We start from the raw sequence: 18,255 nt of genomic DNA, 5'->3' as shown, positions 1-18,255 counted from the left end.
AGAGAGTAGCTGTCAAGTGGCTTCTTAATGAGAAAGTCCTCTCTCCTGTTTTTCATGGTTTAACCTTGGCCCTTTCACGTAGAGGAATCCAGTTTTTGGCAGCACGGTCTAGAAGAGCTGGTAGCAGGCCCAGGAGCGGGGAACATCCCTGTGGTCCTGGCTCTGACGACCCTTTGCTGCATGGCCCCGTTCGAGCATCTTCCTACAGTTCTGTTTCTTGTGGGTTGATCGGTTGCTCTGACTACACAAATTCCTAATGGCGTGTTGAGCATGCATGCTTGTGTGTGTGTGTGTGAATCCCCCTGCAAGCCAAACTCAAAGGATACCCGAAAAAAAGAGACCTGAGGTGAGGGCCCGGGCCAAGGTGGGAATCCAGGCTTCTTTGTGCCTCAGGATAAAGATTTCAGAGGAAATAGCGATAAGTGAGTCCACCGATACTATACAGACAGTTTGGGAGATGGTATGTCAAAGGGCAATATACACATATAGGATCAGATGTGAATATGTGAAAGAACATTTTTAAAAGCTGCCTTATGATGCCTACAAATGGATGTACTGTTGTGGGCAGGTAAACATTTTGTCTCCACTTAGTTTTTGGAGCAAGTTCTCATCTCCTCAGCTCTGAAGTCTGTCTGCACAGTCCCTGAGATTCTTTATATGTCTTCAGGGAATACAACTGGTTTATCGACATACTTATTCTTGTCAAATGATTGACCTTGCAACACTAAAACCCAATCTTACTGGTAGGACCAAAGAAATATTACCGCTCTGGGGTATGCGGAGGGTAAAAGATAGTACTTGTTTCACCTAAGTCTGCATCTTTAAAAGTTTGTCATCTAGTCTAAATTAATTACCTCTGGTCAGTGGAAAGAGACAGGCGTCGGCAGCTGTCTCTGGTGGGATCTGTTTTAGCCCTATGATTTTAGACAACTCTTGTATAGCATGATGGCATGGATCACTCTCTGGAGTTGCCAGGCCTTGTTTTTCACGAGTATAAAGTCTTGGCTTTAGTTGCTTAGCACGCTGTTATTGTAGGTGTAGTACATTAAGGATTTAAAGGAGAGAGGATTTATGGGAGAGTTGTTCCCTTTATCAGACGAATAGAGAAAAACAAGGAAGCTTTAGGCCCATGACAGTCAGCAAGACTTTGTGACATTGAAAGTGAATAATTGTTTCCGTTTTGCTTAGCCCAGAGTAAATGCCTAATCCTTACGTGTCTAAAATAGATAATGTGAATACTGCACTTAGCATATGATAAATGTCAAAAGTGTTCTTTCTTCATAAGCCATAAAACTGGGATATGGGACCTCATAAAATTTGTTCAAAACTCTGTTTAAACTCCTTGTCACCTAAGTCAGCTGCTGAAGAGCTCTTACATCATTCTCTGTAGATAAGACCTAGACTCGTACCACAGTTGTTGCTCCTATCATCTCGCAGCATATGTGCTTCTTGTGAGTATATCTGGAACCAGAATAGAAATGTGAATAAATTTTTGTTGTTATTAATTTCTCCACAGTAGTACACATAAAAAGTAGCACAAATCTGTAGGTATAATTTCTGCACATATCGAAAGGTGTACACTATAGCCAGACCAGAAACAACACTCAGCGCATCAGTATAAAAAGTAAGTTCATGAAAATACCTTCAGAGAAGGGACAAAAGCATTTTATGACTTGCAAGATCTCGATGGATGCAGTGCTGCTTTTACCTTCCTTGCCATGGGCAACTCTCTTTCAGAAGCATCTCTGCCTTCCCAGAGAGATGAACAATTAAGGATAAGCCAGTGACCCAAGCTCTCCTTACTGTCTGTGGTGAGAAATAGGATCTTCCAGGTAGCGTTAGAACTCACCTGCTATTTCTCCTGTTCCCCATCAATATGAAACTGGTGTCTTTTAAAATTAGCTATGAAAGCAAGAAGCAAAGTGTCTGTATAACCCCCAGTAAGGGCCCAGTAGGACTTCTGGTGCTCCAGGGTGGCACTGCCTGACGCAGAAGATATCTTCTGGCTCTGACTGCTGCCATAGCCGGTTAGCCAAAGCGCAAAAGCCTGGATCTTTGGGGAGGGAGCTCTGTCAGAAATCCCTGGTAATAGAACATTGCTTCTCTAAATATTCATGGGGCAGAAAGAGAAGGAGAAAAAGAAAGTGTGTGCAAGGAAGGATTAAAACAATCTCCCTGGTTTTAAGCACAAATTAAATGTTGGAAATTATCCCAGAAATTTCCTGAGAGTTTTGGAAAAGTTAGTTACTCTCCTGTAATAGATTTTGCATATGACAAGTTAGTATTTTTCTGAGGAAAATATAGCTTGCTTAGGAAATTCTGACCCAGCTTTTGTTCTATAGCACTTTCTATAAATATTGCTGTGTCTGTGGAAACCATGAATAGTGGGATGCAGGCATCATGCACAGAGTTAACTTCAGACAGATAGCAAATGAAGGCTACCTTAGCTAGCCAATGATATGCTGGAAACTATAAATTGCCTAAATACGATAGGAATTTGGCAGCAGAGACAGTGTGAAACAAGGAGAGGAAAGAAACCAGTACACAAACTGGTTTTATTTATTTATTTTATTTATTAATCCAGTATTAGCTAAGGAATTCTATGTAGCCAAATGTTATAACCAGATCAGGATAGGACCAGAACCTCAATCTCTAGTAAAAGGAGAAGTCCTTCATACAGGTAGCAAAACCAAAAGCTGATGCAGCTGAATGTCTAGATATGGTTCACCCTCTTGTGTTTATAACCAGAATTACAGTCCTGTGGAATAAATGTTTTTTTGCTCATCTAAAATTGCAAGTTAAGGTGATGAATGAGGACAGTGCTGTGTGTGAGGAATTTATGTGCTGGACATGAAGACTAAATCACGTTTGCTGCATGCTAATGCTGTTGGTGTAATTTTGTGCAAGTGGTCAAGGGTTAAGGGTCAGAGCAGGAAAATAAATCTGAAAATGGCTGAAGGCAAAGCAATTTGTTTCAGTGTCTTGAAAACTACAGACGCAACCCAAGAGTGTCTTTGAACAGCACCCATCGCAGGGTTCCAGCAAGGACTAAAAGAGATATTCTTCTTTTAATACATATGTGACACCTATGTTTAATACGTATGTTTTGCAAGTGTGGATACTCAGAAGTGATATCATGATGAGATAAAAACAATCAGCCTCTGCCATTTTCAAAGACTTTTATCAATGTAATAATATTGCTAGTATCGAAATAGGCCCAATTATGACAACAGTCCTCACTAAATGGGTCAGAAAAAGGATGTTTCTCCAAGTAACAAATGTCACTAGCAGGTGATAAATCTGAGCCCTCAGTGCTGGGTCAATACAGACGCTCAGTCCTTTGAAGTTATGCCATGCATTGCAGAGGGTCTGAAAAAGCAGGTAATGAAAAATCTTACTGGAGTAAATGCATCCTAAGAATCAGTGCAAGAACTAAACTAGTGTTGTGACCAAGTGGAACAGATCCAGCTAAATTCCCCTGTAGGTCAGAGCTGGCTGTCTGCCTGCAAATGCAGATGGGAAAAGGCAGAGTGGAGGCCCTGAGCTGAACTCAATCCTCTTGAAGAGGTCCTAGAGCTGTCCACAGACAGGACCTGGCAGTAGGAAGTTCCCTGGAGAGAGCTGGAGAAAAGAAGGTCTTGTGATGGGGATTTTGGAGGACTGGCTTCTATTGCAATTTTTGTTTTAGCAGTATTTTATCCTACATGCTGCAATATTAATTCCAAGCAAGCAGGGACTATCCATAAAGGTGATAGGAAGGGATATATGTGCCTCTTTCTCTGTACGAACACTTTGAAAAATGATCTGTACCTACTTCCTATTTCTTGACTGTTCGTGCTATATGAAAAAATTATCATTAATCACTAGAATATATAGGTGCATTGGAAGCTCTGTGTTTAAGCCTGAGGTAAAAGTTGGCAGACTCAACGTATCTCTCTTATTTCGGCTGTAAAAAAGAATCCATCAATTCTGTCTTTGCCTTTCTTTTCCAGACTTCTGCCCACTAGCATAAAGTATCAAAGAACCTTGAGATATTTATAAGGAATTTTCCAAATGAAGGAATCAAATTATAAAGAACTTCAATGAAAAGCTCTGCTTGGAAATGATAAAGCAGGTGTTTATTTAGCAAGATAACATTCCATTTACAACCGAAGAAAAGGCAGCAGAAGAAAGTTAAGTAGAATTTAATGTATATTACAAAAACTGTTTTAAAAGAGTAATTCCCATTAAAAAGAAATGATTCAGTGAAAGCTCCATTGCAAGAAAAAGGGAAAAAGAAATCCATTAGTAGCTTAAAGATGAATTTTATTAAGCCTAAAACAACATCAGAGGTTACTTGAGTTACTAGACTAATTTAGGACTGAAATAATGGTGTGATTTCATAAAAATGTTGCCTACAACTCAGTCTGAGCTGATAAACTGAGAGCAAATACATGTCATGGTTAGTTTTATTCTTTCCAAATAAGTCAGTCTCAAAGCCGCTGTAATGACATCCACCAGGACATTATATGATTTCAGTAGTGCATCTGCAGGCAGCAGGACACTTTTTTCTCACCATCTCAAAGTCACAGCCGAACAAGCTTCTCAGATTTGCACAGTTTGTCAATAAATCTTGAAGCTTGCAAGGATTGGCTAAAATAAACAGACAGAAAAAAAATGTGAAATATTAATTGAGAACCTGGTCCTGGTCTGATACTTGTGTGTTTTCCAAAATGTATTTTCTCATTTATTTTCCAGACTATATAGTCTTCTTTTTATCATTTCCTCTGCTCTGGTGTTAAAATTACTTGAATATTAATTTAATATGGAAGAAAATAAACCAGACTATAAGCAAATTAAAGCTCTGCAAACAATAGTCATCCCTTCTATAAATCCATTGAAAGTGGGAACGCACATTTTCTACTTAAAGGTCTCAGCACATTTGCAAAGCTTTCAGGAGTTAAACAGAACAATAAACCCAAGAAAGGCAAGATGATTATTTTCCTCTGTTTTATAGAAATGGGAATACAGACAGAGAATTGATGTCTTACAGCTCCTGTATATGTGCATACTTTGACCTGCTCCACATGGAAGTCTGCAAAACCCAAGGGCCTGAGCATGCCTTTAGGTGCATATGGACATACGGACCCTGTCAACTCGTACACGCCCTTAGATGAGCAGTATAGTATTTTGTCTTGAACTTTCCAGAAGAGGGCAGCACGACACTGATTATACAGTTTTGCATTTTTTTGCTAGACAGCGGCACAATTTATCCATTATATCCATTAAAGCGGGATTTTTAATTCCTAGTATTCCTGGGGAGGGAAACGGAAGAGGAAGTTCTATGGTGACTTACTTCCAGACTAGCAATATATAAACATGAAAAAGTGAAAATTACGGAGGAAGAAAGTTATTATCTGAAATGGCGGAGCATTTGCCTTGAGGAGGAACATGGATTCACTTACTGCAAAGCCCACGGTCACAGTGGCCCGGACAATCACCACATTTTGGTCCTATTTTGTAAGGTGTAGCTGCTGGTACTTGATTGTTTCTTCTGAAAGTCCAAAGAAAGACAACATGAAACAAGATCAAAGAGCAGCTCTGAGCCTCTAACAGAAGCTTAAATCCTTTCCCACAGTGAAAGAATTCCACCCATTTTTGAATGAAGCAATTTTCTGTGTTTGAGTTATTCTATAACTACAAGAATCTCAAGTTCAAATGGGAAGACTGATAAGATTTGGGGAAGGAGGAAAGAAAATTAATTGACAGTTTGTCTTTGTACAGCACTACCAGTTTAAAAAAAAAAAATCTTTTCTACTTCCAAACTCCTGCTTTTCTAATGGCTTCTAACTGCATTGAGAATTATAAGGAAATAACGTCAGCAGACCCCTTCTGACATGCAGGTGTTACAGATGTGCTCTTTACCCCTGTAAATGCTCATTTGCTCTTTGCCTTCACTTAGCTTCTAGCTTTCTCATTTGTGATCAAAGTTACAGAATGATTTATGAGCCATATCCTAACACATCTAGGACCTTATTCACATGCTAAGATACCCTAATTTCTGTTTCAATATGAAATAAAATAAACATCAATATTTTGACTGCATGTTAATTGACAATCATTTCTACTTTCTTCCCACACTCACAATTCACATCATTGTTTTTTTCAGAATTATCAAGAATTAAAATAAACTGCAAGCATTTGATCCTACACATGACCAATGGACCACAGGATTTTTTGAAAACATGTCCAGGATTATCCCATGTTAAATGAGTAAAAGGGCAGTACATACGGAGGGTAGTAATGACAAACATAAAAGTAGTTGAACCGGCTGTTAGGACAATAGGCAACTGCACATCCAACCTGGTAGCTGTTATACTGGATTAGCTGTAGAAATGAAAATAAATACATTAGGTCAGAGGCATGTTTTATTTACTCTCTGAATTCTCATTAGTGAGCTCACAAAATAGCAGAACTGGAAGATGGTTTTTACTTTGTTCTGTTTGTTTTTTTCAGTTGTTAAATATGCAGTCTAGCAGCCAGGAAGAATAAATAGGAAAATGAGTTAGCCACATCCTCCAGTTTGCAAATGTTTCAGATAGATACATTTTCTGTGAGGACAGCAAAAGTTTCTATTTGAATATTTTCATCATAGATACTTTGCTTTGAATTATCCTAATCAAATGTTTAAATCCCCTGCAAATAAAATGTATACATATTTCAGTGTTTTCCTCTTATTTTAAGATTAAAGATATTTCAACATTTTTTTTTCTGCTGATGCATGTTTGTCTTCTGAACAGCTCTTCTTAAAGGCTTGTTGCAGGGTCTATGAAGTAGGTGCAAGAGGGTTTTAATTAATCAGTTGGCTTTGCATATAGTGTGAATGATTGATAGATAATGGTTTGATGACAGTGATAATTTTTTTTTCTGATAATAAAAATCTCCCAACTCATTGTACTCACATAATTCTAGTGTATAACTGCTATTTGTTTCAGTTCTCCATACCTGAGTATAGCTCTGGATATTAGCCGTATACTTGAGTGATTCACTCCCATACTTGAAACCAGCTATCTGACTATACCATGTACTAATTGCTTCAGACCACGTCTTGGGGTAAGTTAACTGCAATATATTCTCATCACAGGGGACACCTGAAAGTAGAAATAAGTCAGTTGTATTACCCAGGAAAGAAGTAAGACCTAGGGTGGTAGGTATGACATAGTTACATCCTAAAAATGGTCTACGATGCCAACCTGTCTGCCCTGTGGTTCTGAGAAGAGGAGGGTGCACCTGACCCTATGAAAGCTGCAGAGTTCTTCTGATTTCAGTGAGATTTAGGTCCCAAATATGTATTTGACTACAAAATTTTACACAAGAATAGCTATACTTAGACCAAAGGGTCGTCCGTCTATTGCACCACCTTGTCTCCAGCAGGGAGCAAAAGCAAATATTTAACAAAGGATATAAAAACAGGGCAAGTATCTAGCCTCCCCCCCTCTCTCAGGCTTCCACAATTTATCTTTCAGGGTCTTTCTATGCCAAGGATGATATTTTTATATTTAATAATCCTCAAAAGATATACTACATCTGATTAAAAGTTATCCTTATTTCTAGTTCGTAGGCACAGGGGCCATCTGCAGATCATCATTAACCCATCAGCTTAGGCTCCAAATTCTTCACGTACCATCGATAAGTCTCTCCTCTCTGGGACTGCTCTTCATTTGACACTTATTTGCCCATTTCTGAGCACTGATGGCAGCTTTCTCACTCCATTCCTGAAAGACACAAAAGTTGAAGTATCCACATCACAGTGCAGTCCACGAGGGAGAAAGAAAAAAATGGGGAGTGATTTGAGGATTGTGTGCTGAACGCTCCTGTGGTGCTCAGCAGAAAGCAGAGGAGTCACACCAGTTTACACCACTGGGGCATGGGCAACACATTTTTTCTTTGTGCAATTCAGCAACGTGCCGCTGCTGGTGTTCCTGTTCCACCCTTGCTCTGCACACTTTCCTTGGTCCAGGGCATTTGTTTCTCTTTTTTCAAGAGAACTGCTTGTGCTAAAGAGTGGTAGCCATAACCCAAGAAACATCACTATATTTTATATCTTATCCCCAGTTAAAAAGCTTTCCCTGAAAAGGGATGCAGATGCTGTCTGTTTCAATAAACAAACATAATGCAAGAACTTGCAATTTACTCTCCAGGCTGTGTTAATATAGATTTGATGGTAATAAATGGCCCATGGTTGGGCAAACCTGTGTTTCATAGCTCCACTATACAAATAACCCTAGACTGAGGTTTTCCTGGGGACACAGTACCTCTCACAGTACTCTCCCATATGCATGGGCTACTCGAGCTCTTTTTTGAGGCTTTAAACAAGAAACAAGTGGTCTAATTCCCATGTGCAACTTCTTCCACCCCACTGTAGAATAAATCTCCTCATGGACATTTCCCATGCTTCCTGAGTTTTGCTAACTGTGGGAACTAAGACATGGTGGTTGAGAGAGAGATTCTGAGTAGCCACTGGGATCTGTTCTGAGACCATTGCACTGATTTTGCAAGTGAAAGCATTGAGCTGTGGAAGACGAAGCATGAAGCCTGCAGAATAATAGGGTTAAAATTTTGTTTTCTTCACCTCTTAATCCCAGAGCACTTTTCCTGCTCTCTGTTCACTGGTCTTTGTCCACTCTTGTGGATTATTTAGAAGGCTACAATCTTCTGCTAGTGATCTGGAAAGCAGGTTGGCCATAATGCATAGCTTACCATCTTCAGCATGTTGCTGGCTGTGGGAATGACAGATCTCCGTATTTCATTGTGTTGATCAAGAATCTCTTGTCGTTTTTGAGCCACAGGAATAACAAAGAAAGAAACATCTGGTTTTTTAGGCTGAAATAGAAAAATAACAACTATGGTGGTTTTGGTTCTCAAAGGTTTAATGAAAAAAATTAATTACTAGCTTCTTGTCAAAGTAAAGCTCCTGGGAAATTCTCGACTTTCTTTTACTGTTTTTTCAATTCTTATAACTGCTGATATTTTTCTCCATTCATTCATATGAACTACACTTTTCATAGGGAGACACAAGCCTAAGTGGAACCCACAGTTTGCAGTGCTCTCTCCAGATGTCTCCCCATCAAACATGAAGAAAGTTTAGCTCTGGATCCAAAGCTCATAACTGGTCTTAACCTTTTGCATACTCCTGTCACCTGTAAGCTTTGGAAGTATTTGAAGCTGGATCAGAATTTAGGGCTGTTTCCAGACCATTTTCTGAGGTACTTAGGTCCAGAAATCAATGAATGATTTAGATTGTCTGCTGTCAGCAATGTCAGACCATGGATCCTTGCTGAGAAAAACAGTTGCGATGCTTACATTAGATTTTTCAGGCTAAAACATCCCTCAGAATGGGGTTCTTCACACTTAATGTCTAAAAATTAGTCATCTGGATCTAAGCTAGGCATCTTCACTCTGTTATTACTGGAAAGAGCAGAGGCGGTTCAATCCATGAAATTCCTTCTTAGGACTGAAGGAACCATCATCTAGAAGTGCTTTTTTCTCCTTCCACTGATTGTAGAGGGAACCTGTCTGAGATCTAAAGTACTAATTTTTGATGATGAAGTCAGTGAGATGAATTCCACCATTGTTGTGATGATGTCTACTCTAGGCAGTGATTCAACTTATTTAATTTTAGATATCTACACCATAGAAGTAGATATCTAAAAATCATCTCAGTTTGCCTTTATGATCAAGAAAAAAAAGCATAAAATGAGAGAGACTAAATTCTATGATTTCCAAGTTGTATAAAATGAATTTAAATTCATTACCAAGCAGATTTTGACAAATAGCTCACATCCAAATGTCTACATAGTATATATCTACATCTTATGAGGTTAATCCTGAGGAGTGGGGAAGAGTAGATGCCTGGTACTTAGATACATGATCTTGGAGTAGCTTCGCTTCATGTTTAGGGGGAAAATTTCTATTCAAAATGGCTGTATTCAAGTGAAGAGGATAATATGATAGGCAGATGAAATATTTTAATACAAAAATCTTAGAGAAATGTGGAAGTGACACGTGAAAAATAATTTTAACTCTGAGTTTTAAAGCTTTAAGGATTACTAGACAGACAAGACAAAACAACCTGAGTGACCTATACTACAGGCTCAGATATGGCTCTTTTGCACATGGATGAAAGCTCTTACCTGTCCAGCAGATTGATGTAGCAAAGCAGCCAGAAAAATGATTGCAAGTAGTGGACCCATTTCTGAAGAGAAAACAAAGCAAAATACAAAATATATTAGTTGCATAAAGTTTTTTGGGTGCCGTGGTATTGTGAACAGGTTACAAAACTGTTGCAAAGTGAAGCCTGCTACACAGAAGAATATTTTATTTGATGACTGATGTAGTTGCATGTTCACTGCAGTATCTGCAGAGTTAACTGGATAGAACTGGTGTGGACTGGAGGATCAGAAGATTTTGTTTTGAAACTTGTCTATATAAAGAATAAATGAGGGTATGATGGTGCATGGGCACCACTATCACTCCCACAAAGAAGACTCTATCCACCATTGAGGCAGGGTCTTCAAGCAGCATAAAGTGTGTTCCTTGCAACAGATGGATCAACTCCCTCTTGACTTCCTTAACATAACTGTGTCTGATTTATCAAAGCTTATTTCCACTGAAGAACAGGACTATGGAAACAAAGATAAATTGTGTTCAAACTTTTTAAGTAGGAAAATAAAAGACCAGAAATGCCAAACATTATTGTTATCCAAAATATGTTGAATTTTCAGCATTTTCTTTGTCTTTTTCTTCCTTTATGAAAAAAAGCCTGTTCATTTATTTAATAGTATAACACCAATGTGCTGCTCGAACAAGCATCATCCATATTGGGAACCGGTATGCTGGAGTGGAGCACTGTTTGAACACACGGTCAGTTGTCTCCATTTCTTTCTTACTCCCTATTCACTCGTCTAACAGGTTCATAAGCTATCTGGCAAATGGTGCTGATCACCCTCAAGTTACATCTGACATGCAGATATAAATAAAATCTCCAGTGAACAGTAACACTGTTTATTGCATTCTGACTATTAAAAGCCCTTACAGTACACAGTACACAGTCTGAAACCCACTCATCCTCATGCAATCATTATTTTCTATACATCAGAAGAAGAGAAGCAAATGTTTCGTATCTTAGTAGCACTGATCATATAAAGGAAGTTTTGTCTTTTTTTTCTTGGTAAAGAGTAAAGATGTGGCAAACTCCTAAGTGAGAGTAACTTTGAACTCAGAGGGTTATCTATCTTAAAAACAAATTGAAACAAAGAAAGGAAAATAGAGATAATAAAAACAGTCTAGCATAATAAACCTCAGAGCTGGCCTATGGGCGAAATACACAGTGTGAGCAGTACAGGTCAGTGATGGAGATCTAGGAAACCCTCCTTGACAGGGAAACTACTACCATAATATCTGATAAAACTGTAAATATACAGTGAAAATGTAAACATTCCACCAATCCGTCTGGGAAAGGCCTAACTGAACACTGAAAAACACCAAGTTTTCAAATGTTTTTCTTTGTGTGGGTGATCTCTTTTCATTCACATTTTATGGGTATTCCACACTAGTTTGCAGTAGGAATATGCCAATACACATGTAAGAGTATATGATGTCATGGTAAAGAGACTGATTAATGATGCTCTTGCAAGCATTTAACTTTGAGGTCACTCCAAGTGACCTTAGAAGCCAATGACTGTAATTAGAAATATTCATAGTTTCTACAACAAAGAATACAGACTTTCCACTGAGACTGTATCTCACTCAGAGAATGTAAATGCACCATGTGCATTGCAGAAACATCCAATAGAGACCACTTCACCCAGAAGTGTTTTTCTATCCTATCTTGGTGTGGTGAGGAGGGAGCATAAACTCCACACACTGTAACAAGCCCGGGGTAGCAATGCCCAAACCAATACACCAACAAAAGGGACATCACTGCAGTGCCATGTGGAGATATGAGTTTGGATCCAGTGGGCTTCATCGTTGTACGATGATGGCACTGTGCCTGGGCCGAGAAATCTTACCTCCGAGGAAGTCAATTTGGCCTACAAAAACACCAAGGTGATGTGGTCTGGTGACTATAATGCTCCTGTAGGTAGATAGGCTGCAGCTAGATTGGGCAGGTATTCCACTGCATGGTGTAAGTCAACAAGATAAACTATCACACTCAAGACTTCATGTCATTCAGATGTTCTTTACTTTGTTTTCCCACACTTGCATAAGGAAATCACATCAGTGAATTGATCCAGCAGCCCTCAAAGGTAAAGCTAGATTTCTCTATTCTTTTATTGAAGGATAAATTCTTGGACTGGAGGGATGTCTTTGGCTGCAGAGGAGTTGTCTGACTCTTCCTCCAGTTACAGAAATTTTCTTTTACCATTACACACAGAAATAAGATTCTAGCACATTCATGAACAGAGCCTGGGACTCCCCGGATAAGTGCAACAACTGGAAATATAAAACATTTTAAGCTCCAGATTTAATTAAACTTGGTTCAAACACTATTGCATATCTACAGTTGTCCAAGCATACAATCAAAACCATCCCTTGGAGTAAATTTATTTGGAAATACTTTCAAAGTCAGAAAATGACTGTTCTCAGATCCATGTAAAGAGTATTCAATCCACTAAACCACTTCTATGTTTCCAAAAAGACTAATTCTAGTATTGTACCTCTAGATAGGTCTGGACGTTTCATGCAATTTTGATTTAATGTAAAAATAAAAATTGACTACCTAAAAAGCTAGAAATAAAGTTCTATTTGAAAAATACAGTCCAGGTTTTTCTTTTTTTCATCTGATCAAATTTTCAGTATGTAGCAGGTCTGAAAGTTTATGATAGTGGAAATATCTGTCTTTTCAGTTACTTCAAAATACAGTTTTTCTTCCTTCTGTGAGTTTATGGTTTTAACTTTCAATTTGTAGCACATTTTTCACTCTATTGTTTAAGAAAACACTCAGCTTACTATATACTAGAAGATATCATAAATATTTTGTAAAGTATGCATTTCAAAGTTTAGACAAATAGTTAACATCTCGAAAAGGAAAAATTATGAACTCAGCTGTGTTGGTGCATCCCACTACTCCAGAGGAATGCATTCAACATAACAGTAATTCAAATGACATCAGAAATACATTTACTGTAGCTGACCATAACCCTATGCAAAATGGGTTGATTTATACTCATATTTAAAGAATGAAGTAATGGAGTCAAAGGACTACTTTTTGATCTAAAGAAACTTGGGAAGTAGACTTCACTTAGGCCATTTCTCACCTAGACAGGTACAAGGCATGTTTTTCTAAGTAGAAAATACCATTTATTTTTAAATTCTGTCTCTGGGATTATTACAAGGAGACATTACTTTTAATTACCAGGTTTCATATGACTTAGATATTAACTACATTACTCTTTGTAACAGCGCCTAATCAAAGCAGAACAAATGCCTGTATGGATATAATTTCTAATACCGAAATTAAATTCTGCATACATTACCTTTCTCTCGCTAGAATCCGTCTATATCTTGAAAGGAGCAGTAGGAATTAGAGGTTCTCCTCACTCTAGAGCTGTATATATATGTATATTTTTGTATGCCCTTCTCTTCCTTTGCCAATATTTATTGCAGACAATGACGTCATCTATGGGGCTGCCCATTTTAAGAGAATGAACCTTTCTTAGGAAATAGGTGGCTGAAAGTGAACCAATCCAGTTGCATTGTTCTGGCTTTTTTGTTTGTCTCCAGGGCAAGGAAAGAGAAGAAAAAGGCCTGTTTTTTCCCAGAGCAAAAAGACTTTGCCAATAAACCTGCCATCTGATCAGCAGGCTGCAATGCTGGCCACGGAGTGAAAGCTTGAGTTTAGGGATGGCTGCTTAGCATTGCCTTTTCTGGCTCTGGCAAGACCAAAAGATATTTTGAGGGAAAAAGGTAAGTCAGCAACTCACATCATAGCCATGCACAGAAGGACCTACATATTGGGGAACTCTGTTCCTGAGGTTTGTTTGCTAAATAAAATTGTATCCCCTTAGCTTATTTAGGCCAAAAGCCTGCAACATCGGGCATTATTTATATACACAGTAAAAGTCTGTTACCCAAAGTGTTGCTCAGAAAAAACATACTTGCAGAATGGCTACAGATGTGCGTGCGTGTTTATTTGTTGGCTTGCCTCTTCCCCTAGCTTGGAGGGAGGCTTGGCCCGTGTTTACATTTTTCTTCAGTGTTGTGTCACTCAGCTCACCTTTCTCTTTTCACAGCATCTTTGCTTTCACTGTCACTTGTCAGGTGGTACCAGGAAGGCCCCAGTGCCCACCTCTTCTTCTGCTCTGTGCAGACACAATCTGTCTTGCTTCCCTCCAGGCTACCAGTTGTCCTCAGGAGAAACTCCGTAGGAAGCATCTGGACATGTCCTCTTTCTTCTTCTCCAGTTCCCTCCTTCGCTGTTGCCTTTGCTGTGATGTCTACACACTGGACTCCATTTTGGGTGATGACGTGTTGAGATTCCTGTCCAAAATGCAACCCAATATTATTCCATTGTTTCCCATTTTATCCGGGATTTCTGGTTGTTACCATTATTTTAATATTGGGTTATAAATCCTATGTAACACAGCTGCTTTTGTCCTTTATTTGTACAGCACGCAGCACCGTGGAAAGTCAGTCCTGATAAGGCCTCCCACACCCTCTTGGGTTCTGAGATAAGTGTGAATATGCTTTTTGTTCTGAAGTGCTTCCGATAACTTTGATAAGACTAAGGTTGTCACTACCAGAAAGCTTAATAGGCTGCCTGTCGTGGCTATTCAGACTGCCTTTTTCTATCCAGTGTAGGGGCAGGCAGAGTCTAGCAGCTCCAGATACTCAGCATCTTCGGAGATCGTTCTGGTTTCACCCTGCTACCATGCAGAAAGTATTTATCCAAGCCTGTCTGGAATCTTTAAATGGGAAGGACACATTCCCCTTCCCATCCACTGTACTCAGCAATTTTCATTAATTTGACATGCTCACCTGAGCTTTATTTGTATTGTTAAAATGAAACAGTACTGCCACAGGTATGTCTTTAGAGCTTGCCACACCAGTTTAAATAGTCAAATCCGTTTGTTTTATGAAGAATGACTGCCAGATATGCTACAATTCATGGTCTAAGGGTAGAAGCAAGGGGAAGAAAACAAAGATCAGCAAAACTGGCATCCGGGACCATGGCACAAAGAGTAATTTAGCATATCAATTCCATCTACCTTATGTGGACTACCAGAAAGGGAGGAGTGGTTTGATACAGACATGTTTATTTAGTCTACTGGTCTATGCAAATATATGTATATCCTGAAAAATAAATCTATGGAAAGTTAGATAAAAAAAATAGGTAAATTCAGCTTTAGAGATTTGACTGTGGAAATTCTTCTGTCCCTTATAGAAATCCGAACTGTTAGAATCTGGTTTGAGCCCAAACAATGAAGGCAAATTTCCAGTTCCACTGAAGTTAATGACAGCTTAACTAGTGCCTTTGATTAAAATTCATGCTGTTCTGTGTTGTTCACATTTTGCAAAGATCTTTTTTCTTGGCTGTACAAGACACTTTGCAGACTTGACCCTTTTAGCTAACTTTGTTTTGCAAAAAAACCCATTATTAATTCTCAGCAAGTCGGACAACAGACTACAGGTATGCCTAGCTGCGTATGACTGTCTGCTTATCTGAGGCAACGCTATTTCAATAAATGCTCATATCTGCCATGGATAAATCCTTCAAAAATATATTCAATAGTTAAAAATATTTGTATATAACCTACAAAATATGAAGAGAGCACCTCTGGATTTCCTGATCTTGTGCTTTGAAATGAAGGGGAGATTTTTAACTTCTTTTGGCTCGTAGAGAGGATTTCATTACTCTTATGTTACTCATTAGAAAAACCAGCACCCTAGAAACAGAACAAAGGAGAGGAAAACATGAAGTGTTTGGGTTTTTTTTTCATTTTACAGGGATGGAGGTAGTCTTGGCAATTCATAAAATAAGAGACAGGATGTCAACATAATCTTGTTCGTCACTCCCACCAGTTGCAAGGACTAGTCAAGTGCAGAAAACTCAGTGGCCTAAAAATGTGAGGGATTCTGTTCCATAATAATAAATACACAAAATAAAATAATCTATTAATTCTTTAATTTCCCACACAGCTTGGATTAGTTTGGCAGAACAGCTGTCACAAAACATGAGTCTAATTTTTAGTCAGGTATAATCATTTTTAAAAGAGCATTGGGTTCATAACTGAATTCAGAAACATTGTAAGAATCCTAATGTAGTACTGTTTGAACAGCAAACAAAAATGTTGTCAATAAAAGCCAAAATAATACGTATTTTTTTATATGGGAAAATGCATGGCTACCTTATCTGGTTACTCTATCATTTATAAGAGGAAGAAAACATTGAAAAGGCCTGTCAGGGAGCTCAGGAGAAATAAACTGAAGCAAAAAAGATGGTTCAATCAATTACTGTGAAAACCAAAAGGAAGGGTTAAAACGGTTGGATGGAAAGAGTTAAAACATATTGTAGGAATGGATTGCAATGTTAATTTTACGACATAACTACAAATCTCTGCAGCTGTATTCAGTAATTAGTTTTGGGGAGCATTATTGATAGTATCAGGGCATATAATTCTAATGAGGAGAAGTGGGAATGGCCCACATAAAGGGCAGGGGTGGAGCTCCCTAAGTCTCATCCTGAAATGTTCAGGTTTTACAAACCCATACTTTATGCAGACAGTGGAGTATATTACCTGGCAGGCCAGTAGAATTAAATGAAATGGTCACTGACATCTCAATAAAAAAGGATGTTTTCATGACTTGTGGTGAATAAACCGGACTTCAATATCGTATCTGAGCCTGACAGACCCAGCCCAAATCTTTTATTACTCTCAGTTGCAAAGGGAAGGACTAGTTTTTTGCTTTAGCTAATAAACTCTACATAGTAAATGGAGGTAATTCATCTTCAGGGAGTAATTCAGCTTTTTTGAAAATAAGCGTATGAGAAAGGGGAGAAAAACAACCTTTGGGAGGAGCTTACCTCTGTCTGGACTACAAAGGGAGCAGAGTATGACTAGCCTAGATTTATACATTTAACTGCTAAACAGCTAAATTTAGGTGCAATTAACCCTTCCCAAATTTTAAAATAAAATGATATTTCATTGCCTGATGATTTTTATTCTTTCCTTAAAGTAGATAATGCAACTAAGAACTGCAAACAGCAAACTGACAGAAGAATTAGGCTCTGCACACATCCTGCAGTCCTGAAAATTACTGAAATTCAATTTTTTTTTTTTTAAAAGAGAACTCTGGAAACAAATATTCAACCTGCATGTAATTCACCCAATGAAATACCAAGCAAAATTATTTAAACTGTAGAATATAAACATAGTTCATAGGCAAAACCATAGGAGAACTGTGAAAGTGCTCTCATTCTTCTTGAAAACAGGTAGTGGTCAGATTTCATATTTTAATTGCATGTCACTACTCCTTCTCCTTTATTTTCCTCCTTCCTTTCCCATTGCTGTAACAGTTCAAGCTCCCACTTGTGGCTCCTCAAAGGGGAGGAAGAAATTTCAGTTTCAGTTAAGAATCAAAATTCTCTTTTACCTCTGTCACTTTGATATAATTGTTTTATATATATATATATACACATGCACATGCACGCACACACACACACACATATATATGTTTATATGCACATGCATATATATAAATATATATACACATTTTATTTTTTCTGTAGCTTGCCAAAAGCTAGAGTGATTTCTTGTAAAAAATGCAATAAAACTTGTCCCAGTGGTTGAACATGGTATCTGAACTGCAGGCACTTCAGAACCAGGACATTGTATCGGGGCCACTAATAAATAGGTCAAAACAGAGAAATAACTGTCACATAATTTGTCTTTGAAGCCTTGTGAGCCAAAGCCACAGAAATTGCTTGGCTATGAACAGAGGCCATCAGGCATAAATATGGGAATTGCTGAAGCAAATTCTGAAAGGTTTAAGGTATTCAACCTGTGATATATCCTTTTAAGGACACCAAAGACTAAACAAGGCATTGATAAGATTAAAATGCAGCTGATTGGTGACAAAGAATTTAAAATATAAATGTGAACAAGTGCTGTGATGACTGTATAATCCATGCACAACATCACGCTTTACAAGCAATGTCTCCTTTCACAACACTGTGAAACTTGAAAACACTGTCTACATGGCTATTCATAAGGC

The 18,255-nt window shown here is 38.3% G+C and overlaps 1 protein-coding gene across 1 annotated transcript; it reads right to left on the bottom strand.

Moving 5' to 3' along the window:
• Nucleotides 1-4,181: 4,181 nt before the first annotated feature.
• LOC112979559 (cysteine-rich venom protein-like) lies at nucleotides 4,182-16,109 on the bottom strand. Its single transcript, XM_026093856.2, has 9 exons — nucleotides 15,798-16,109; nucleotides 14,258-14,520; nucleotides 10,173-10,234; nucleotides 8,740-8,862; nucleotides 7,664-7,754; nucleotides 6,985-7,130; nucleotides 6,272-6,366; nucleotides 5,445-5,533; nucleotides 4,182-4,632 (listed from the first exon to the last, which is right to left on the bottom strand). The coding sequence occupies exons 3-9, from the start codon at nucleotides 10,230-10,232 to the stop codon at nucleotides 4,505-4,507; spliced, it is 732 nt and encodes a 243-aa protein (XP_025949641.1). The 5' UTR covers nucleotides 10,233-10,234; nucleotides 14,258-14,520; nucleotides 15,798-16,109; the 3' UTR covers nucleotides 4,182-4,504.
• Nucleotides 16,110-18,255: the final 2,146 nt, after the last annotated feature.

The sequence above is a fragment of the Dromaius novaehollandiae genome, chromosome 3 (assembly GCF_036370855.1).
Source record: "Dromaius novaehollandiae isolate bDroNov1 chromosome 3, bDroNov1.hap1, whole genome shotgun sequence".
In the NCBI taxonomy this organism is placed as follows: Eukaryota; Metazoa; Chordata; class Aves; order Casuariiformes; family Dromaiidae; genus Dromaius; species Dromaius novaehollandiae.
Note: the sequence above shows the minus strand (reverse complement) of the source record. Positions and strands in the feature narration are given on the sequence as shown.

What these genes read in the sequence shown, in the direction of transcription:
- LOC112979559 (XM_026093856.2), bottom strand. Translation starts at nt 10,232, where the DNA reads ATGGGTCCACTACTTGCAATCATTTTTCTGGCTGCTTTGCTACATCAA. An exon ending in ATATCCAGAGCTATACTCAG is followed by an intron (nt 6,367 to 6,984) that starts GTATGGAGAACT and finishes TCATTTCTACAG; the next exon opens with CTAATCCAGTATAACAGCTA. An exon ending in CTGTGACCGTGGGCTTTGCA is followed by an intron (nt 4,633 to 5,444) that starts GTAAGTGAATCC and finishes TGTTTATTTTAG; the next exon opens with CCAATCCTTGCAAGCTTCAA.